The following is a 24,567-nucleotide window of genomic DNA, read 5'->3' as shown; positions in this document are numbered from 1 at the left end:
TTCGCACTCAGTTCTCCAAGTTCCTTGAATTCTATTCCTTCATTTCACAAAGAGTTACTGAGGATTTGGTTCTACACACACTGTGCCGGGTGCTAGGATGGAGACAAAGATGCACAGATACCATCCTCCCCTCAAGAAGCTTCCTGGTCTTGTAAGAGTAACACGAGTGACAATTAGGTTTGGCTACAAAGGACAGTAACAAAAATAACAGTGGTGTATATGAGACAGAAAGTTCTATTTTCTGGTTCTTACACATAAAAGAAAGGTCCAGAGTTGGTATTGAGCCCCAGAGACCAAGGCCTCTCCTGTGTTTTATCCCTACTATCCTTAACATGTGGTTTCATCCTCAAAGTTGCCACGTGGTCCAAGATGGCCACCATGATTACCCATCACTGTTCCAAACAGGAAGAAGGAAGGGTGTGCTCTCTTGAGGGAGATTTCTGGAAGCCCCGTGGTAGTAGATGCTACACTTGAAATCTTTTTATGAACAACATTAAAGCCCCTTCCCTTATGTTATAGTTTTGGGAGTTGTGAAATCAGTCTTATTTGTATACAGTTACTTTTTTTCATTACAAAACTTGTAGCATCTCATTATGGCAAATTTGGAAAATAGATTAATTCATCCCTAATTCCAATATGTATTTAAGAACCATGAAAATTTTTATTGCATACTTATGGTATTAGAAGCTAGGACTCTAAAGGTAAACAACTACTGCGAGCATTCTGTTTCCTTTCCCTCCATTTTGCAAAGCTCTGCATTGGTTTTTGTGTTTTGTAGTTGTAATTATGGTAAATAATTTTATATCCTCTGTTTTTCGCTTCACATTAGATCAATAGCTTTTCCCCATTTTACTATATGACTAAATTTTTAATAATTTAATAATATATACTCATAGTGAAAATTGAAATGTTATTTAAAAAATAAAAACAACCCAGTCAAAAAACAACAAGATACCTCTACACACCTACTAGAGTGGCCAAAATCCAAAACACTGACGACACTAAATCCTGGCAAGGACGTGGACCAACATGCAATTTCATTCATTGCTGGTGGGAATACAAAATGGTACAGCTTGGAAGACAGTTTGGTGTTTTTTCTACAAAACAAAATACACTCTTACCATAGGATTGAGCAATTGTGCATAGGTGAATATAAGTATTGTATAAACAACTGGCAGGGGTAAGACATGTCCACACATGACTGTAAATCACGGGCCATAAGGGAGGTCTTGGTGAGATTATTTCTCGGTATGTCCTCCGTTATTACATCAAGACTATAGAATTGAACTTGGACCTTCAAGCCTAGGGGTGATTTTAATAGATGAATAGATACTCTGTCAGTGGTGTGTAGGATGTTTAAGAGCAGGTGAAATACGGATGCACAGAAGCCTGTTAGGAAACTATTAAAATAGTTTGGACAAGAGGGAGTAATGACCCAAAAGGGAGTGTAACAGCAAGACTGAAAAAGTTGGAATAGATATGAGAAACATGACAAAGGAACTCAATAAGAAGGATACAGAGGTTAAGTAGAAAGAAGGAATCAAACCTGGCCTTGAAGCTTGAAACCAAGGTGGATAGTGACACCATAAACAGAAATCATACCATTGGATAGAAGAACCAAGTTTTAGGGAAGTTTATTATTATTTTTGATTCTACCAGATTTAAATATAATGTCCCAATAGAGTTAAGTAGATTTAAACCACAGATACTCGGGACTTCCCTGGTGGCACAGTGGTTAAGAATCCACCTGCCAGTGCAGGGGACACGGGTTCAAGCCCTGGTCTGGGAAGATCCCACACGCCGCGGAGCAACTAAGCCTGTGCGCCACAACTACTGAGCCTGAGCTCTAGAGCCCGCGAGCCACAACTGCTGAGCCCGCGTGCCACAACTACTGAAGCCCGCGCGCCTAGAGCCTGTGCTCCGCAACAAGAGAAGCCACTGCAATTAGAAACCCATGCACCACAACGAAGAGGAGCCCCCACTCACCCCAACTAGAGAAAGCCCACACGCAGCAACGAAGACCTAATGCAGCCAAAAATAAATAAATAAAATTAATTAATTAACTAAAAAAATAGAACATAGATTCTCAACTTCACCAAACTTTTTAAAAAAAGGTAAAGACTCTCATTTCTTTACTTCATCTCCATCAAAGCATGACTTTATATGCCCAGGGCAAATTCCAAGAACTCGTCCTACCTCGGCTCTCCCTTACAAGAAACCGGGAAGTTTAACCTTTCTAAAGGGCACCCAAGCTAAGATCCCTGCTGATAAACTTGCTCAAATCAGAAGGACATAAAATCAACCCTCTCATATATGGTACTGCTCAGAAATTCTTAACTCTGTCCAGAAGACATTTGGTATTTGCAGAGTCGCTGAAATGGCTAAGAGGGTAGGACTTTGGACTCAAGCAGACTTGTGTTGGGATAAATGAACTCTTTAAACTTGAGTTCCCTTATCTGCATAGTGGGAATAATATAGTACCAATTCCATAGCGCTGTTAAGAGGATCATATAAGAAATCCATGTAAAGCACTTAGCAAGGTCCCTAATGAATTGCAAGTACGTAATAAATGTTAGCTGGTATTATTGTTAAGTACCAGGTCGGCACGGTTACCAGATGTTTTATGTTCAATTGTTAGAAAAGAACAATTCAGATGATGTGATCATGAATATGCAAAAATCAAACATGGCAGCTGGACCACATTAACTAAGGATAAAATCAGTCGGTTGTAGGAGGTAAAGAACAGAGAAAGTTGTAGTCACCTGAAGGAAGTGATACAATTATCCATTTTCCTGAAGCCTTTTCAGATTGTCGGAAGGAACTACATACTGTGAACCCCTTTGAGCAGGGCAGCTATGAGAAGAGTCTAGGCACAGGAAAAAATGGCAAAGCACGAACTTCTGGAAACGTGGCTATTAGGGTTGAGGGTAGTAACTGGTTCCAGGTGAACAAAAAAGCAAGAAGGCAGGACTTCAGGCCCTATCTCAGTACCCAGCATAGCAGCAGGTTCCATACACCCTTGCTGAACACACAGATGAACTGTGCGACCAAATGCATGGATGCCCCAGTGTTCACAGTGATGGCCAAATACCAGAATTGGGTCTTTGCGAAACCCTGACTTTTTGAGTCCTTCATCTGTTCTGCTTCTAGAGCTTGAAAAAAAGCCAAGTGCAATTTGTCCCTTTTGTCAACTTCTCCCTGGATAGGAAAGCTGAAAATTTCCACGATTACTATACACACAGGAGTCATGCTTGATCAAAATCCATGTAAAGGTGCCGGGCGCACAGCCAGATGGGCAAATGCTCACAAAGGGATGTTACATCAGGCCCGCTGAGCATAGGCAGAAACAGAAGTCTTTGGCTGCAGCCCTCTCAGTGAGTCCCACAAAAGGATGACCCAGAGGAGAAGACTGTGGCCCCTTAGGTGACCCCGAGTCCTCCAGCGTCACGTGTCACCAAAGTGGGAGCTGGAGTACAGTTCTAGCGGTTCAGCCGCACCCATCCGTTACGTGGTTCCTTCTCCTGGGGGTACCCTGCATAGCTGCCAAATGTTTGTAATCCTCCATTCCTGAAATCATGAGAAGCCTCTGAAGAGTATAGTGTTAGCCTCTTACAAAGAAGAAACCATCACTGCGGGGAAATTCAGAGAACTGTGTGAAGATCACTGGCCGAGGTAATTGCTCATCATCTTGAAGAGCATTCCCTCCTGTTTCTATAGCAACAGCCCCTGCATCATCTTACCTGCTCCTCAAACCACAGGCAGGATGGGGAGGGAACATCTAGAGGATGCAACCCCAGCTGATTTTTTTTTTTATCACTTAAGGATGCAAGCCTGGTTTGACCAGTCTCTGGCCAAATTTCTCGAGAGAAATCAGGACCTAGATTTTTACATGACATTTTCCACTTTTTAAACATTGACAACCGATTGAAAAAAAGTTTTAAAGACTGTGGGCCAAACAAAACACATCTATAAGCTGAGTTGGCCCTGTTTGTAACATCAGCCATAAGCAGTTAAAATCAACTTGCAGGAGTTCGGAATTACTCACTGTTTCTGGATATCTGTGGAGCTCGTAGACTGAATATCAGCTCTTGGCTATACTTTGTTTGAGAAAGTTGTTCATTAACACTTTCCTATCATGTGTGATGGTCTCCTCCTCCCGTCATCTCTCCGTGATGAAGGATAAGGAACCAGAGGTGTTCTTTCCTGAGCTGTTTGGTTTTAACCAGGTTCAAAACAGGGTAGATGATTATTCTCATTCACATGGATGCAATCAGTAACTACGCTGAACGTGTTAACCATCCCCAGCGAACAGGGAAGGACAGAGGGCTGCAGTCAGAAAAAGGGAATTTTAAGAAGCTTGGCAATGCCACCATTTTGACCAGTTAATAAGGTAGTAATCAAAGCAGCTATTTTGTATTTAGGTATTTAAAAAAAAAAATTTGTTTGGAAAGGTTTTCTCTTCTGAGATTTCAACCAGGTTCATGGATGCTTTCAAATATGTTACGATGAAGGGCTTCCCTGGTGGCACAGTGGTTGAGAGTCCGCCTGCCGATGCAGGGGACGCGGGTTCGTGCCCCGGTCCGGGAGGATCCCACATGCCGCGGAGCGGCTGGGCCCGTGAGCCATGGCCGCTGAGCCTGCGCGTCCGGAGCCTGTGCTCCGCAGCGGGAGAGGCCGCAGCGGTGAGAGGCCCGCGTACCGCAAAAAAAAAAATGTTACGACGAGCTCAGTGCAGAGACTGTCAAGGCACCCTCTCTTAGTTCAGATTCCTCGCAGGAGGTGGAGGATACACCAGGAGGGGAGTGGGGTGCAGAGATGGGAGGGGGGCAGCCGGCACTGGGCTTTATCCAGCCAGCTACTTCCGGGGGTGACTGGGGCTTGACTCTGCGGGGCAACCCTGGGAGCCGGCGTGGTTCGTGCTCCCCAGCTGTGCTCCCCAAGGGGCCAGAGAGCAGAGGTAGCGGTTCATCAAGTCCCACCAGTGATCGCTCGAGGGCTGTTCCTGAGGGGTCTTAGAGCATGTTCTGGAAGAGAAAGCCTCAGGCAGAGGCCTGCAGGTGCCGGAAGCGGGGCAGGTGTGCGCTGAAGTGGAAGGTGGGAGACAGGGCGCACCCCCAACTTCATCCATCCCGCCTCCCCGGTCTTTGATGCGGACAATCACATTTTCCCAGTATTACATAAAGTGATGCCCCAAAGCAGCTGTAGGACAAGTCCCTCATTGTCTTCTTAACCATGTTGCTTGACCCTGTGCCCCCTTCAATATACAAATTCGGGAACAGTGGCCGATCCACCAGGAATCACTGAAGCGTGTAGCAAAGTACGGCTGCCACGAAGCCAAGTTGAACTGGAGGTAGGGAGAGCAAGGAAATAAAGCAGCTGATTTCAGGGGCCCCGGGACCAAAAATGCCACTTTACTGAAACGTTTGCAGAGAAACATGGGTAAAGGGCAACAAAAACAATGACAACAATCTGTGAGATGTAAAAACTTCACGTTTTCTCTCCTCAGAGCCTTTGTGACAATAATCAGCTGGAATTTCTAGATGGTGATTTTTCCGCTCCGCATATCCTGAGAACAGGAGGGAAGGTACACTCCCAGGAGAGAGCTGGGTGGGCATCCAACTACATTGCATGCAACACAAGTGCCATCTTCTTATTCACGTGCGGGGAAAGGAAGTGGGAAGTGGGAAGGGGGTAGAGAGATTCCCCCAGGATGGAAACCTTTAAAGAGCATCGCTGTACAGTTTGATTTATTTAATGCACGTGCTACTTTAATCATTGCTGCTTTTGTATATTAATGTCACCTTCCCAATTCTTTGTCCTCTAAGGGGTTCTTACGAAGACCCAATAACACATTTTAACCAAACAACAAAGTAATAAAAGAAAGTGAAATAGGGTAGAAACACATCTTGTCACACACTCACACACACACACACACATTAGGCAATTCTGCTCCAAGTATTACCACACTGAAGATTTCATTCCTGGTAACTGATTGACGTTATGACCTGGATGAACTTCTGGAAAGCTCTCTGACTGCATGTCCACTATGCTAAGGGGACATAGGATCGGATGGAGAGTAGTACAAGACAAAGCTGGCGGGGTGTCTCACCGCGCACACACGCACAGTGTCAAAACCAACCATCAGCTGTGCAGGTGCATTTCTGCTTCTCCTCAAGGCACAGGTGCCCATCAATCAACAATGAATCAGGTATACCTTGAACACAGAGGACTAAAGCAAACCCTCATTTTCTTTAAACTTGTATTTTCCCATTTACAAACAATAAGCAGTCTGTTGAATTTCCTAAATAAAAGATCTGGAAACGATTAGCTCTCTGCCCATGGGTGGAGGAGAAAAAGCCAAGACTGCTCTCTGGGTGATGCTGAGGAGGACATACGCTGTGGTTTCAGAGACGTGGGTGGTACCATCACTTAAGAGCTTTTTGTCTAGGAGAGCGCTGAGAACTTGGAAACCCGATTTCCTCCATCTGACACCTTCTCGATGCAAAAGGTAGTGAGCTGGGAGCCGACAGACATACTTTAATAGGCAGGCCAGGAAGTCTCCCATCACCGCAGACATGAAGCCTTCCGTGGCTGGCCACCCTCTCCTGACAGAGGCAAACAACAGCCCCGGCCCCATCCACCCACCCCCAGTCACCAGAGAAACATCTCCTCGGATTCTAGGGCAAGTCCAGCTGACTTCACAGGTGAAGAAAACCCAGGCAAAAGAAAGACTTTTTCCTACTGACCCTGATAATGCAGAATCTGTAAGTAAATTCTGGAAACATCTTCCTCTCTACGAATACGTGTTAGAGCCCATGACCTCCTGTCCAGTGGGGTTTTAGTTCTCGGAATAGGGAATGTGTCACCCTCAGAGGACTTTGTTCCTTTGATGAGCCTCCAGCAGCAAGCAGGTTGCTGCTATCATTGCTTCAGAAGAATGTACATGATAGGTAACATCTAATCATTATTATTTGAAGTAGACACGGTTATAGTGGGATTCCTTAGACTAAAATAAAAGTATGGTAGCAAAGTCCCATAAAGGGGTTTAAGGATAAGGATTTTGGGCTTCCCTGGTGGCGCAGTGGTTGAGAGTCCACCTGCCGAGGCAGGGGACACGGGTTCGTGCCCCAGTCCGGGAGGATCCCACGTGCCGCGGAGCGGCTGGGCCCGTGAGCCATGGCCGCTGAGCCTGCGCGTCGAGAGCCTGTGCTCCGCGACGGGAGAGGTCACAACAGAGAGAGGCCCACGTGCCGCAAAAAAAAAAAAAAAAAAAGGATAAGGGCTTTGCTGAAAGTCATCTACAAACCCCAGTAGCATTTTCTCTAATAAAAGGCCTCCCAGGAATCCTCAGATTATCTGTTCCAAGTTTCAGAGAATGGAAAGAAAGTCAATTCAGGATAAAGGAGGCACACCACGCTCCTGTTTTCTAACTCCCCCACCTGAACAATTTTCCATTCATTGGCTGGAGCCTCAGAAAGATCAGTGAGGAAGATAACTTTTTGGCGCGATCAGAATGGAGTTTGACTGAAATACGGTTGGCTGGGCCAGAAACCTCATTTGGACGGTTCTACTATGATGTGAAAGTAAAAGCAGACATTTTGTCTGAATTATCAGAGGCTCGGTCTCATTTTCGTCACCTCCCAGGGCTCTCAGCCGGAAAGCCTGACTTCTGAGTCTCCTCGGGGGCCCAGCCTCACACACACAGTAACATCACGTCGCTTAAGAAGCTGCAGAGTGGAACCCTGGTCTCACTTCCCCAGAAAGGTTACAAAAAATACATATATTTTCCCTTATCGCATCCATTTTTAGTTAAAGAACTGTAACCGTTTGGGGTTCGTTACTTTACGCTTGAAGAACCTACAAACCACAGGAAATGAAAATTTGACTAAGTGCAGATGACACAGACAGCCACCTCTGAAAGTGTGCTGGGGCCCACTCCACCCTAGGTGACCTTTAGCAAAAGGAGAACATTCAGATGAAATTCTTTGACAGTCATAAGATGGTTTCTCGCCTCTTATGAACAAAGTGTTGCAATCTCGGGGCCCTAACAGCACAGGGTGAATGCAAACTAAAAGCTAATAAGGATTCCACAAAGTCTTCCTGGATTTTAAACACATTTAAAATTGTTTCAGCATTCAAAAGTACTTGGCTTTGCTTCTAAAGCAATGCGTGGCAAGATAGAGCCAACATTTTTAAAACACGTATTACTTTTTTTTTTTTTTTGGGAAACGTAGCCATCAGAAAGGATCCAAATAATTTTTAAAAAGAATTCTCTCAAGAAAGCATAGCTGTCCCATAGATTGGTCTCATTGCCCACAAGGGAATGAATGAATGAATAAATTAAGATATGATGGGCCACCTCTGAAAAGTTGTTCATCTCCCTCTTTCTAGAAAACTGGTACTACATAATATCTTTTCCTTTGGCTACAAATAAGGTTAGCCTAAGCAAGATCTGTTGTTTTTTCCTGTCAGCTATAAACCTGAGTCTCTGTACTAAGAAAAGTAATGCTCAGTTTTCATATTATTCAATATCGATGCCTTTTATAAGCTGTTGTATGTGTGTGTGATTCTTGCCTTGTTCCAAGGGCCTTTCAGTAGAATAAAAAGAGATTAAATGAAGGCGGCTCATATAATTTCTTCCCTACAATAAAAAGTCAGAGCAATCACAGGAGGCTCGGGAAAGGAACACATTCCATGGAGAAGAAAAACGGAAAGAGCAATTATCCAGGGAAAGAAGGACCTGAGGGGGGGGGGGCCTGAGCCATGCAGACCAAAAATCTGACAACTCTGATACAGTAGCTGCTTAGAAACAAGGCATACACCCAGGTGAGAACGCGTAGACTAGTTCCTACCCTGTCCTCAGTACCTTCCAATAACTGGCTTATGGGGTCACGTCGTCAGGCTTCAGACCGCGCCTTCTTGCTGACGTAGAGTTCTCCCTGGTTGGAATTACAGCCTCCTCCTTGTCACTATCCGTAAAGCATCTTTGCTTTTTTTTTCTCTATTATATGAGCAACATCACGGCCGCATCAAAGGATCTCTTAAGTATATGGAAACCTCTTCACCATAATACCTCCATCTCACCACCATTTTTCATGGGTCCAGTACTTCATTCTTCCTGGTCTGTGCAGAGTGATAAGCCTAACCCCAGTTTAGCTTCCCATCCTTTTCTTTACTTTTGCCTTGAATATTGTATCAGAAGGATATAATAATTCTTTAAAATGGCGCTTTCGATAAAGGATCTAACCTCACCTGTAAACAGACATAATCCCTGCTCCGAAGGAACACACAGTCTGATGGAATCTTCGTTGCATGGCCCCATAACTCGGGGCCATCCAATGCTCAGGTTGAGAAAGTGTGTAACTAGGCATCGTGGTTGGAGCCAGAAACGCCCCTGTTCTTTACTTGTTTGCTGGTGTTTAAAATCCCTCTAACACCACCATATTGTTTTCATTCCACAGGTAGATTTGTGGCTTAAAATACCAACAGGCTGAACAAGAAGCGACACAATGATGTGAATTAACGGGCACCGAGGTGTATGAGCCTGACTGCATGTCCTTCTGAAGGTAGAGAAACTGGGGGATGAGGTAGTGGGGAGCAACCCCACTGAAGAGGTTCAGGGCACCAGAAGGGCCGGCTGGAGGTAAAGGTAAACCTCATCCACCTAATGAAACTTCCCAGCGCTGGTCTTGCTGAAATGAAGCACCAGGTGACAGCAACCCATGCTGTATCACATTAAAAGGGACTTGTTACAAATGCGCTACTCTATCTGCTAAGCTACATCACCCATAATGTCAAGGGGGGACGCTACCCGATTCTGAGTAGGCATTAGTGTTCTGTCTATTACAGGCAGGTCATATTAAACAAAACCTCAAACGTACATAGATGCCGAATTATTAGAGCTCAAAGGACAGGTAATGATGGCGGTAAAATTTAAATACACTCCCAATTAACCCGTCATTGTCTCCTGGGTGGCCCCTGCAAATATAAATTATAGACCTCAGGATAAGGTGACAGCTGCCAAAGGATCAGGTCATCAGCAAAAAAATGGGCAGAACTCCAAATAGATATCACTTTGGATTCAACTTACAGTATTTGGTTTTCACTTTATAAACACACCAGCTAATGTGTCTCTCTTCACAAATGGATTTCGTATCTCTCCTTCCAGACCCAACTCCTATGCCACAATCTCTTGAGAGGACAGTAAGTAAAGAAACCAATCAACAGAAAGATGATTTGGGATCCTAATAAGTGTTACGGAAAAAATAAAAACGGGCAATGGGATGAAGAGTGATTTCAAGGAATGACAAGGTAGCTTCTGGGACTGTACATTCCAGCTGAGAACTACCTGAAGAGAAGGAGTCAGTCATGCAAAGATCTGCAAGGGGAGAGAATCAGAAGAGGCCTGCAATGGGCTTCCCTGGTGGCGCAGTGGTTGAGAGTCCGCCTGCCAATGCAGGGGACACGGGTTTGTGTCCCAGTCCGGGAGGATCCCACATGCCGCGGAGCGGCTGGGCCCGTGAGCCATGGTCGCTGAGCCTGCGCGTCCGGAGCCTGTGCTCCGCCACGGGAGAGGCCGCGGCAGTGAGAGGCCCGCATACCGCAAAAAAAAAAAAAAAAAAAGAAGAGGCCTGCAACTAAAGCAATGTCTGTTACTGGTGAGGGTAGACACTTGGGAGGGCTGTAGAGGGAGATACTAGAGCTGGATAATTGCTAATTGTCTCTCCTCCATGTAAATCAGATCAGGGTGCCAACTTCCCCCCCACACTGTGCGTAATCTTTTTGTTACCATTTTTATTTTCTTAATTCTGTTGCCTGATTTTCATTGAATTACAAGAACATGACCCTCTATGAGCAGCCAACACATCTGGAGCCCTCTTCTAACCCCTCATCATATAAAACAACAAATTAAAGCCATTGGAAAATAGAAGCTGAGAGTATTAAGATTTAGCTTTCATTATTATGAGGTCCATTCAACTAATGTTTATTTTTATGACCATTACATCTCATTATCATTACTGATCATAGGCAGAAGCTAAGTTATAAACTCATGATTTGTTTCTTTCCATATTATCTTAATCGAAGTCCTATTATGGGGTAAATAGCTTTAGCAAAGCTGCATATTTAACTATACACTAACAAAAAAACCAGCAAATGCATCTAGATAGCATTTTCCAAGGTAATCATAAATACTCCAGTAAAAAACTACTCGACTTATTTTAGTAATACTGAATTTGAGATTGCTTCATCATTATCATCGTCTACTTCATTGCAAGTATTTGTTCAGCAAGAACTGAAATCAATAAAAGAAAGAAGAAGAAAAAGAAAAGAAGCTATTTTCTGCATCATGACCAGATTATCCAGATGTCGTGCCTGGAATAGATCACAAGTGACATTTCCAGTCATGTTTCCAATCACTGGGAACATACAGATTTTCCTTTGCAATCTGCAGAGCTTTCGGATTCTGCGAGCCTTGCTGTCAACAATAGTAGCCCAGAAAAGGAGGCACTGCCCTGAATGGACTCTACCTGCTGCCATCTTCCGTTCCGACCCGAGGCATTGTGGTTCTTTTGGGGATCCCTCTTCTTCCTGAATTCCAGTCCCACAGACCAGAAAAACAGGGAGAAAAGAAAAACAATACATTAATTTACGGCAACACTTTTTGCAAACCAACTGATTAATATGAGATGAAGCTCTGAAAAAACTAGACCACGCCCTTATGAACTGAGGCTTCAGAGAAGCAACAAATTCAACAACAGCTATTAAGAAGAATAACTATGTGGGTGCTGGGTTACAAACTCCACGGTGCCATTCACGTGGAAGCGTCTGACTGTTGCCCCTGGAATTGTACAACCCAGATGTTCTCTGTGACTAATACATTTGGGGACATCAGTTACTTAAACACAGTGCGGTGGGTTTCTCTGTGGGAGAACATTTCTGCAAGTACATATGATGCAACGAAGAGAATTATGTTTCCTTTTTCACAATTGAAAAGGCTGATTTCGTGTGCCTTAGAAAATTCTGTCCCAGCTCACAGTTATTTTTATCTCTGGGAAGGTGAGCAAACGCATTCTTCTCTGAGTTCTGGTATGACATTCTTTAATGACAATGTTGACTCCTATAGCATTGGTCAAAGTAGGTCCAGCTAGGAGGGGCAGGTGGGGAGGTGTAAATTAAGAGGAATGTCTACATGGGGCTTTTCTAATTTTGTCTGCAAGGTGATTTTATGCTGATACCTTTACTTATTTTTTTTCTTCTTTGAACAAATATTTGTTGAGTTCCTGTATGAACTAAATCTGTGGGACCTTAATCTTTAGGAAAGATTCCTTCCAACATCTCATGAATGCATTATACTGTAGCTAGTTCCCTACTCAGCTTCCTCCCTAGGCTGGCACCCTTTCTGCACATATTTTGTTCTTCCTAAGAATTTAGCGCAATGGAAGATGTTCTGGACCAAAGTGAAGCATATGCGTGTAGGGTTCCATAAATGATAATGACTTTCCAACAGAGTGGAACAATGGAACTCAAAAACTGACATTATTTATCATAGGAGCCCAATTTGTTCTAAGTGTGCAGCTCCTAGGTAATATCTCATCTGGCTGAGAAACCGCCAGACTCTCAAACTTGGTTAGTAAGATAAATAAATATCCTTTTTAATTCATAAAGATTAGTTTCATTAAATCACCATCAGTATCAACTCAGAAAGGAATTGATTTCACCTGTGTTTTGGGGAACACATTTTTTTTCAGAGATCAAAAGTCATCTTCAAATGTTTACCACCAGGGACCAGTTTCAAAAATTTTTCCTACTTTTAAAACCCAGGAAATTGTATTGACACTGGCAATTTGGTCAAACAGGCCTTCGGTCCCATTACCTAGATTTTATACATTACAAGAAATTTTAATGACAGTTGCTTCCACAATTACATTTCTAAAAAGATGTGAATTAATAGATACCAAGGACATGTAAATGATAGAAAAGCCCCATTACACAGCAACTAAACGCAGCAAATAATTTCTTGTTTCACAAGGCCCAACAGAATAAAAACGTGAGGAGTTATTTTATAATATAGCCACAGGGAAAGTCTCTCAACACACCAAAATAATCTAAATAAAGTTGTTTCGTGGATGAAAGGATTCTCCTTTGAGCCAATAGGACAGTTTACTTTTTACATTGCTCTGAATTCCAGAACTGTGAAATAACTCAGCCCTTTAACTTTCTTCCAAGCTTTTAAGTTTCCCCTCCCCCAGTCTTCTCATTAATTAGTAAAAATTGCAAAGCCCTGGAAGGATCTGCAGATGGAAGGGTAATTGGAATCCGCCTGGCCAGAGAGCTCTCAGCATAGAATAAACAAGCATCTGTCTTCAATAGTATAAACTATGTTCTATTTAGAGAAAAAAGGCTGAGCTCCGTAGATTCTTGAGTTTCTTCTCTTCAGTGCAAGTCTGTGATTTGCTGAATTTGTTCTTACTGGCTTTTTCCCAGCAAAGCTAGAATAAAATGACAACAGTCCAACTGTAGTAGACATCTGTTGATGTTGCTGCCTGGCATTCACTCACACTTTCTAATAAGTGTGTCCTGATTTCCTCTTTCAAGTCGTCCTTTCCACCTCCTAATGAATTGTGGTTCCTCTGAAACCACCTCGGTACACACACACACACACACACACACACCCCTCCCTCCTCACCGCTCCAGGGGTGGTCATGTGACCCGGGGCTGCGCCCATCAGTCTACTGCATTTCCCTGTGATTGGTGCAGAGTGGTCATGTGACCCCATCTGGGCTAATGAGAGATTTTCTCTGCGCTTCCAGGAACAGGCTTCTATTCTTACCCACTGGTCCCAAATCCTGAGACAACTGTGGAGTGAGGACTGGGCTGCTGCTGTCACATGCAGCTGGGACAGAAGCGCACACAAAGGAAGGAAGAGCCAAGAGATGGACTGATACTGAGTCCTGATGATATCATTAGAGCCCATGATGCAGCCATGCCTGAAGCGAGCTTAACCATGGACTTTTGGGCCTAAGTGAGCAATTATATTTCTTTTTCTTCTTAAAAATACAGCCAAGACTTCCCTGGTGGTCCAGTGGTTAAGAATCTGTGCTTCCAGGGCAGGGGGCATGAGTTTGATCCCTGTTTTGGGAACTAAGATCCCACATGCTGTGTGGTGCAAAAAAAAAAAAAAAAAAAAAAACTTAAAGTGAGACATGTTGGCCCATGATTTGTGGGAAAAAAAAAAAAAAAAAAAAAATACAGCCAGGGTTCAAATCCCGCTCTGCCGTGTAGGAACTCTGTGAGCCTCAGTTTCCCCATCAACGCTAATAAATGTAATATAGTTTATGTTTTTGTGGGGCTGCTGTGAAGATCAAATGAGGTGACGGATATAAGAATACCACATGACTCACTATTAATATGAGATGGGGCGGCTCTTGTCTGCCCAGCCAGCAGCCACCCACCCCCTTCTGGTAAAAGCTGCTATCCCCTGGCCACAGGGTTAACCCAGGCAAGAGGGTATAACCTAATTCAGGCTAGTTAGAGTGAGGAGGTTGGGACTTTTCAGCTTGGTTGGTGGATGTCCTACAGTCTTGAACCCCTCAGGATGGAGCCCCAGAGCTAGTGATAGTCACATCACATGAGATACCTCAAGAGAATGAACCCAGCACGCGATGAGATGCAAAGGCAAAAGGAAGAGAAAGGGCTCTGATACCATGTGTCCCAGAGTCCTGCAACTTGTCTTTACTCAGTTGTTGTTTATTTCCCCATTCCTCTGCCATCTGCCTGATAGCTTAGGTTGCCGTCTAACTTCTTCCAGCTCAGGGAATGCCCTTCAGATAACTGTAGATGCAGGGGAGCCCAGAAAGATGGGAGGAGTCATCTTAACCACTTCAAAATCTCGCTCCCGCCACCACTGGGTCCGTGGAGAATATTCCTCATGAGTAAAACCTGCAATTCACCCAAGATCAGGGATACTGGGACCTTGACCAGAAATTTGCATTATTCCCTGTCTACGTGGTGCCAGAAAGTCCTAGGTGCTTTTCCCAGTCTGCTTGTTGGAAACCTAAGTAGCTACAGCAAAAGAGGAGGTGTATTAGATCGCATGCTTTTGTAAAGCTGTAGTTCTCGTATTTTGATGTGTACGCAATCACCTGGAGAGTGTGGCACAAATACAGAGGGTCCAACCCCTTCCCACTTCAACATCCCTAGGCCTCCGGATTCTTCATTAGCGCTTCCAGTGATGCTGACACACACTCAAGCTTGAGAATCGCCGTTGTAAAGGATGAAAATTTGGTCTGGTACTCAGACAGTATCACCAGGGTCCTCTCTTTCTCTCAGTCTCTCCGTTTGTCTGTTTCTGTCTGTGTGTCACTTCCCAGGCTCCTCCTTCATTGCACAGACAGGAGCTCTGGAGCCACATCCTTTCAGCTCATGTTTCAAAGGGGGACAAGAAGCGTTTCAGGCCCTGCATTCATAATGCAGTCAGCCCTCTGTATCAGTGGATTCAACCAACTGCAGACCGAATTTCAGAAACCTTTTTATATAAGGGACATGAGTATCTGTGGGGATCAGGCTGAAAATACCTACCGCTTATTTAGTAGCTAGCCTGTGCCAGCAGCTTCATGTATGTTACACATAACATGGGATGACATTCAAAATAGTTAACAGCCTGTATGGTACAGGCCACCAACTAATCAGATTGTGGAGGCTCCCAGAGGTCCCTGGAGTACAGGCATTAACTCTTTACTTCCTGGAGCATGCAGAGTTCAGGGGTCGGGGGAGAGGAGTGATGTGGGAAATGGATGCCACTCAAGGGCTTGGGGAGCAGTTATTTACCAGTTGAAACAAAGGTGTTTTAATATTTTAACAGCCGATATCTATTTATTTTTATTGACGTATAGTTGATTTACAATGTTATACCAATCTCTGCTGGACAGCAAAGTGACTCAATTTTACACATATATACATTCTTTTTTTAAAATATTCTTTTCCATGATGGTTTATCCCAGAAGATTGGCTATATCCCCTGTGCTATACAGTAGGACCTTGTTGTTTATCCATTCTAAATGTAATGGTGGGCATCGACCAACCTCAAATTCTCAGTCTATCCCTCTCCCTCCCCCCCAGTCCTTGGCAACCACCGGTCTCTTCTCTATGTCTGTGAGTCTGTTTCTGTTTTGTAGATAGGTTCACTTGTGTCATATTTTAGATTCGACATATAAATGATATCATATGGTATTTGTCTTTCTCTTTCTGACTTAGTTCATTTCGTATGAAAACCTCTAGTTGCATCCATGTTGCTGCAAATGGCATTATTTTGCTCTTTTTTATGGCTGAGTAGTATTCCATTGTGTATGTGTACCACATCCTTTTTATCCATTCATCCGTTGATGGACATTTAGGTTGTTCCCATGTCTTGGCTATTGTGAATAGTGCTGCTATGAACATAGGGGTGCATGTATCTTTCTGAATTATAGTTTTGTCCAGGTATATGCCCAGGAGTGGGATTGCAAGATCATGTGGTCTATTTTTAGTTTCCTGAGGACCCTCCATACTGTTTTCCACAGTGGCTGCACCAACTTACATTCCCACCAGCAGTGCAGGAGGGTTCCCTTTTCTCCACACCCTCTCCAGCATTTTTAACAGCCAATATTGTTCTTACGGATGCATACCTGCTGAATATTTTCAGCCCTGAATGTCATCTTAACAACCACACTTCTAAAGTATAGGTACATCCCAGAGGTATGCTGTGATATGCTAGAGGTATGTAAAGCCTCTCTCTGGAGCATCAGTTTCACTCAAAGATTTGGGAGGAAAAACATTATTTGTACATTGAAACAAGTCTGATTACATTGCGGAAGGGTAAGTAGAACAAACCTAAATGTTTAGGATGAGCACGGAATGTCAAGGAAGTTTGGAAGCAGGGACCCTGACATAGAGGTACCCTGTAGACAAGGTTGAAAAGCACTGTCAGGGAAACCACAATGTTGATACTTGTGTCCCCATTATGCAGAAGGGTCCCTGGAGGGTTGAAGACTTTGACTAAAGGTGCATGCTTTTAGGTGTGGTAAGAGTCACACCATCTTCCTGGGTCAGAACCCCAGCTCTCTCAGCAATACCATGATGCTTTCCTTCAAGTTTGCTCCTTGCTGGTGTGTTGTTGTTTTTTTTTTTTAATTTAAGTGTAAGTGGAAAGAACAGCTAGTTATTGAATAGCTATCCTTAGCGATGAGACTAACAGAAGAGAACTTAGGGTAAAGAAGACATAGTATGGTTTTACAAAGGAATGAGTGATTATTACTCTTAGCTAGGGAAGAACATTTCAAAGACACACCATTGTGTGCCTCAAGGTTTAGAGAGCCTGAGGTCAAGAAAACCACAGAACAAAACATTTATCACGTGGTGGAAATTTCAGAACCAGCAGCATAGAAAAGTCTGACACAATCTTTATGGCTGTAATTCAACATGCTGGTCCAAACTTTCAAGTTACATAATGACTGCAAAAATATTTGAATTAAAATAAACTGTCAAACTACTGGGGAATGGAAGGGGTAAGATTAGTTGCCTACACTGATTGCTATGGACTGAATGTTTATATCTTCCTGCCCCCACCCCTCCAAATTCATATGTTGAAATCCTAATTCCCAATGTGATGGTCTAAGAGGTGGGGTCTTTGGGGGTGATTAGGGTCATGAGGGTGGAACCCTCATGAATGGGATTAGTGCCCTTATAAAAGAGACCCCAGAGAGCTCTCTAGCCCTTTCTGCATGTGAGGACACAGTGAGAAGATGGTCATCGATGAACCAGGAAGTGGGCTCTCACCAGACACTGAATCGGTTAGCACCTTGATCTTGGACTTCCCAGCCTCCAGAACTGTGATAAGTAAATGGTTGTTGTTTAAGCCCTCAAGTCTATGATAGTTTGTTACAGCAGCCTGAACAGACTGAGATCCTGATCAACTGAGGATTATTATATATCCTGCACATAGATTTGTGTTACAGATCTTGAATAAGTGATGAGAGAGAAGCACGACTCTTCAGCTACTTTTATATCTAATTCTACTCCACATGCACTCTATAAACATGGGTTGAATGAATGAATGAATAATGTTATTTAAAGAAGAATATTTCCAACCAGAAATAGACTCACAGACATAGAAAACAAACTTATGGTTATCAAGGGGAAAGCGGGAGGAGGGATAAATTAGAAGTTTGGGATTAACATATGTGTACTACTATATATAAAATAGATAACCAACAAAGACCTACTGTATAGCACAGGGGCCTATACTCAATATTGTATAATCATCTATAAGGGAAAAGAATCTGAAAACGAATATATATATATATATATATATATAAAATACATGTATGTATAACAGAATCACTTTGCTGTACACCTGAAACTAACACAACATTGTAAATCAACTATACTTCAAAAAAAAGGCATAGCAAATATCACTTCATATATGTTTCCCAACTCTCTTTTCTTCCTGGGAGTCAAATTAAATGCATTTATGATCTTAAAAAAAATGAATGTTTCTGCCCAACTCTTTATTTGCATAAAACCAATGCTCCAGGAGGCCACACACGCCTGAAGCCCTGCAGGGCACACTGCCAGATGTCCCTGGAAGACAATGCAAGTGGGAGAGAGACTGTGCGGAAAGGATTTCATCCATACCTGGTGAACAAGAGAAGAGTTTTTGCTGGAAACTGGGGCACCAGTTTTTTATCTGGGTTCCATATTGGTTCACAAAATTAGTAATACCTCATCTCTGTCTAGTACGTCTCCATTTGTAAAGTGCTGTCTTATGTGATTTCACATGACTCCCTCAATAATTGTGTATGGTGGGCAAAGCCGGTATCCCCACGTCCTGGAAAAATGCACTGCTTTCCCCAACTCACCCTCACCATGCTTCTGACACTCAACTTTTTCCCCACACTGAACAATTCTCCAGTGCCAGCTGGGTGTCCACAATTCAGTTCAATTCTTATATTAACCAGAGTTAGCCTGATGCCTCAGGTTAAAGGCTCAGCCCCACAGGACTGCCTCCCACTTCAGACACCAGCCGCAAGCAGTGCGTCCCAAGGTTCCCCATGACTGCTGTGCAACTTGGCTACAAATCAGAGGTTCCCACAACCCCCTCCTTGGGTTCACTAATTTGTTAGTGTCTCCCAGAAACTAGCAAAACAGTCCACTTACTACTCCTGATATATTACAAAGGATATATGAAAGGATACACCTGACCAGATGAAGCATGTACATAGGGTAAGGTCTGGAAGGGTCCTGGGTGCAGGGGCTTCTGTTCTCATGGTTACGGTGTGTAGATGTGTTCACTACCCCAAAAGCTTTCCAAAACCCACACTTTGGCATGTTTATGGAGGCTTCCTCATACAGGCATGATTATTAACTCCATTTCCAGCCCCTCTCCCCTCTCTGAAGGACGGAGGATGGGTCTGAATGTGTCAAGCTTCTGATCATGCCTTAGTCTTTCTGGTGACCAGCCCCCATCCAGGAGCTCACAAAGAGCCACCTCATTAGAACAAAAGACACTCCTATCACCCAGGAAATTCCAAAGGATTTAGGAACTCTGTCAGATGCTCTTATCACTTAGGAATTACAAGGCTTTAGGAGCTCTGTGTGGAGCACCCAGGTCAAAGATCAACTAAGATTTTCCCCGGACCCCTGTTTACAAGGATCTTAGGAGCTCTGTGTCAGGAACCAGGGACAGAGATGGATATACACATATATTTCTTTCTTCTTATTTCACACCTTCATTTCCCACATGAAGAATATAAACCCCACTGTCACACAGCTGTAAAGAAATGCAAGGCCAGACCCTCTGCTCACTAGTCACTAAAGGAACACTTCCCACTTTGCTCCATCCATCCCTCAGAGTTCAGGCAGAGGGATCAGAAAATATAGGTGGTCTTTTATCAGGGATCAAAAAGCAGGGGAGGAGGAGAGCTTTGGCCAGATACCCAAGTTGCACCAGCACAAACACTGTCTTGGGGCTTCCGTAAGAATTCTGGAGGTAAAGTTCTGGGTCCCATAACCTGACCAATCTCACTTCCAGAAATTATTCTAAGCCACAACATTTGTGGAAGCTGGAACTACGTCTGTAAGAAATCACACCCCTCGGCGGTGACACCCAACAACTCTTTTGGTTTCCTGTAGAACCTTCCAGAATAAATGGAAATTTGAAGGTGCATTTTTTTTTCTTTCCTTTTTTTTTTTTTTTGGTAAACCTAAATTTTTCTAGTCCCAGCTGAAGCTGAAACTGCAGTAAGGAAGTTTAGACTCAAGGTCAGAAACTCAACCTCTTTTCCTGAAGTTTGACTTGCCATAGAGTACAATTTGTAAATTGCTCAGATGAACTGAAAACATTGTGTCAATTCATCCTGGGGGAAAAAATGCTAAACTGAAGTTACTTAGTGCCACCTAGAGAATGGGAGGGGGGTGGAAGGAAGCCAGCTGCCAGCTGTCCAGCCCTCTCCTGGGCCCCTCAGCATACAGGGTCCTGACTAAGCACATCTCTTAAAGCAACATCATTTTTGAATATTTATTGTGGAAGCTCTTCTAATCACAGTAGTGCCATGGAACTCATTGTTTTTCAGGAATTTCCCTCACAGAAGCTTTATGCTCAAAAAAGCCTGGCAAAGCTTGCTAGAGAGGATTAAGGAGTTCCCTGGGCCAGCATATAGCTCTCATTATTCAGGCTGCGTTACCCCTAAAAGGAGTTTTTAAAAATGTCCTTCCACGAACCCTTGTCAACATCATTTTAGAAAGGCAATGATGTCTGATGGAAAAGAGTCCAAAGAGCCACCTTCCAATTCCACATAATTATGTGAACCTGACCAAGTCCACACTTCTATGGGCTTTATTTTCTCCTTAACAAGGAGCAGCCCTTCACAACCTCACAGCCCGCCATGCTTCCAGATCAAATGAGGGAGGGAGCAGGGAAAGCATGCCGAGCTCTTTCCAATGACAGAAGGGTCAATGTTGTTGTTATTTGGAAAGAGATAATTATAAAGATCAGTATTTATCTTCTCCCTTCAACAGAACCCAGGCAGTTCTGTGCAAATAAAAACCCAACACAACCAAGAGAATTCTGTCACCAGCACACCGTGATTGCTCAGCAAATACTTACGGTTTGTGGGCTAACCTCACCAGACGATTTCAAGTCTGCCTGGAGCACACGGGAAAATTCAGCAAGAGAAGGGACAGGTGTGGCAGGGGAGGGGCAGGTTCTAATGAAAGCGCCGCCCAGAGCCCTTCTCTCTCATTTGCCGTCTCCTCCTGCCTAGAAATACTTCTCTGCCCAATTTTGGCTCCTGCAGAGAGTGGGCTACAACTACACCTAGAGCATAAGGGTCCAGTAACTTATACACGCACGCGTGCACACACAAACACGCATAAACACATCCACAAAAACGCATACGTACACACACGTACACACAAACATATATACACACACATACACAGACTTACACAGGCATATGCATAAACACACACACGCATATACAAATAGACAAACACATAGACAACACTCATAAACACAGAGGCACACATATAAACACACACGTATACACACACATATACAAATATACAAACTCATAACCACAGAGGCACACATATAAACACACACGTATACACACATATACAAATATACAAACACAGATACACACATATAAACACACACACATGCACACAGACATATATACACACATAAACAGGCACATATACACAAACACACACAGACGCACACATACATAAATCAGACACACATGCAAACACATACACGCAAGCACCCACATATACACACAAACACATACAAACACACACAGGGATACGCACATATTCACAAATACCTATGCACACACGAGCACACACACACGCATGTACATACACAAGCAAACACACATATACGCCACACCACACCGACAAAAAGCGAACTGAGCAACAGAAGAGAGTGAAGCTGGGGAAGAGATACCCCGGCAGCTCGGCCTCCCAGGCGTCCTGCCGATCTCTCTGACCTTCGTATCAGCATATCTGCTGTTTTCTTCAAGGTCTCTTGTGTCAGGGCTTCCAGAAAGAGAAGGGGGTTACTGGGAATTCGAGTGTTCGTTTAAGCGATGCCCCACGTTCCTTTACCAGGAATTGATAACCGGAGCTTCCTTTCTCCAGATGTGGCTGCGGGTCTGAGCGCCCCCCTCCACCCATCTCCTGCTGCTCCCAGGCTCGGGGCGCTGCCGACCTCCAGACGCCCGGCTTCACCAGCGCCCTCGCCTCTTTCTCTCGGTGGTCTTCACTTGCCTGCCCTTCTAAGGAAGAAGAGACGCGCTTACAGGGAAGGCAGCGGTTCTAGGCTTTAATCTAGGAAACCAAGGGACCCAGGTGTAGTAGCTGAATGGCAAGCTTGCTTTCTTTTCGTGGGAAACTTAGTCATCCATTCAAACCAACAGTGACGGAGCACCTACTGTGTGCCTGCCGCTAGGCTGGGTGTAGGAGAGACGAGGAGGACCAAACCCCAGTCCCCTGGAGAAGGAAACCAGTCATTAGAACGTCAGCAGTGCGAGGGGAGAGCAAAGAGGAAGGCACTCAGGCCCCTGCAGGTCACGAGAGGCCAGTGGAAGGAAGACGACTTAGGGGAGATGACACCCAAGTGCCAGAGGGGTAGGTAGCGGAATTCTAGGCAGGGAACCACTGCAAGAAACCAAGACTCTAGTAACAGTTTTTGCTTTTAATTTCCTCTTTTAAAAATGTACCTCGGGGCTTCCCTGTTGGCACAGTGGTTGAGAGTCCACCTGCCGGTGCAGGGGACATGGGTTCGTGCCCCGGTCCGGGAAGATCCCACATGCCGGGGAGCAGCTGGGCCCGTGAGCCATGGCCGCTGAGCCTTGCGCGTCTGGAGCCTGTGCTCCTCAACGGGAGAGGCCACAACAGTGAGAGGCCCGCGTACCGCAAAAAAAAAAAAAAATTGTACCTCTTGGTTCCCAGGGGCTCTGCCTCCCCACTGGGCTCGGTCCACGAGCAGGAGATCGAAGGGAGGGAGGACAGTGCGGTCCAGGCGGTCATTCCACTGACCTCCTACCAAGGCATCCTTCTCAGGAAATGCTCTTTTATCCAGGTTCCTGTGGCAGTTTCCTCCCGCCCTCATCCCTTAAGGCCTAGGACTAGTAACAGCTCTTCCACTGTCACTAGTGTTCCTTATGCTTCCTCCCCATCCCACCCACACTTTCATAAACAGTCGCTTTATTAAGCTCTTCTTAAATTATTCTAATTCGAGGGCCATCTGTTTCCTGTTGGGACCTTGACTGATAGAGCAAATAGCAAATATATCAGGGAGACCAGGATGCAAGAATTATGTACATGTATATAAAAACTGTGCAAGTTTATATTTATATAAATTTATGTAATGTATAAAAATATTTATATTTGTATAAATATAAATACATATAATTGTACATATAAATGTATAAATATGTCCACACCAGTGATGGTATCTCATTCATTCACTCATTTATTCCACAGACTCATTTATTTATTATTCCACACACTCATTTATTTTCATCACTTGCTACGTGAAAAGCACAATGAGTAAGGCAACCACCCTTTCTGGATTTTATGAGACAGTGTCAGTTACAACCTTTTTTGTATGGTCAGACTATATATTTTATTTGGGGGATTTATAAAATATAATCTCAACAGCTATGAGCAAAGGGAAGATGAGTACTCTGAGTTTATATTCTATTCTAGCTTATTCCTCCAAACTCCGTGTCTCTAAAAAAAAAGCGAGTGGAGAAAGCCCGAGGCAAGATCAAGTACCAGGTCTGCATCCCCCAGGTTACACTGTGGGTACAGTTCCCTCACCTGCTGACTCAACTCACGCTGAGTGGTGAGTCTGCTGCTTTGGGGTCAAAGGCTTCAACAGTGATAACCAAGGCTCGCTATGAGCCCAAGATGAGAGCTGAAAGCTTTACATATACTATTGAATTTATACTTCATGAAAACCTCTACGAATCAGGCATGGTTTCCCTCATTTTGCAGCTAGTGGTAGTAGCTCGCGCTGGATTCAAACCCAAGTCTATATCCAACACCCACTGCTCTTTATTCCACTGCATCATCTTTTCTAGGAATAGACAATTCATGGCCAAGGCCAGAGGGTTGCTTGGTAAATAAGAGACAATTACAGGTTTGGAGGCAAAGGGCCATCCTGCAATTTTGATGTACTCTCTGTTATTATATCCACAGAGTGAGAAATCGGCTGGGGCACCAACCTTACAGGAGTCCTCTTTTGATTCTGTGTGGTGGCATCAGACATCAGCTAACAGTTTGCTCACAGATTAGAAAGAAGTGGGAAGGGCAAGCGAAATAAGATATACACCCAGGGCACTCCGAAGGTTTGCTTCCCTAGAGACTTCTGGCTCCCTTTCAACAATCTAATAATTATCGATTTGAGAAGGTAGTAGAGATTGGAGTGTTAATGCAAGGGATGAAATTTGAAATTTAAGACTGTTCCAGGGAATTTCCTGGTGGTCCAGTTGTTAGGACTCTGGGCTTTCACCGCAGGGG

The 24,567-nt window shown here is 44.0% G+C and overlaps 1 protein-coding gene across 1 annotated transcript in view; it reads right to left on the bottom strand.

The window, feature by feature from the left end:
- The window catches only part of FAM107B (family with sequence similarity 107 member B), a 210,020-nt gene that overhangs the window by 120,276 nt on the left and 65,177 nt on the right, over positions 1-24,567 (bottom strand). The window contains exon 2 of the mRNA XM_024738117.1: positions 11,529-11,589. Coding sequence (XP_024593885.1) covers positions 11,529-11,589 — 61 coding nt within the window. The remainder of the gene's footprint in view (positions 1-11,528; positions 11,590-24,567) is intronic.

The sequence above is a fragment of the Neophocaena asiaeorientalis genome, unplaced genomic scaffold (assembly GCF_003031525.2).
Source record: "Neophocaena asiaeorientalis asiaeorientalis breed wild unplaced genomic scaffold, Neophocaena_asiaeorientalis_V1.1 scaffold889, whole genome shotgun sequence".
In the NCBI taxonomy this organism is placed as follows: domain Eukaryota; kingdom Metazoa; phylum Chordata; class Mammalia; order Artiodactyla; family Phocoenidae; genus Neophocaena; species Neophocaena asiaeorientalis.
The sequence above is the reverse complement of the archived record's forward strand: the minus strand, read 5'-3'. Positions and strand labels throughout refer to the sequence as shown.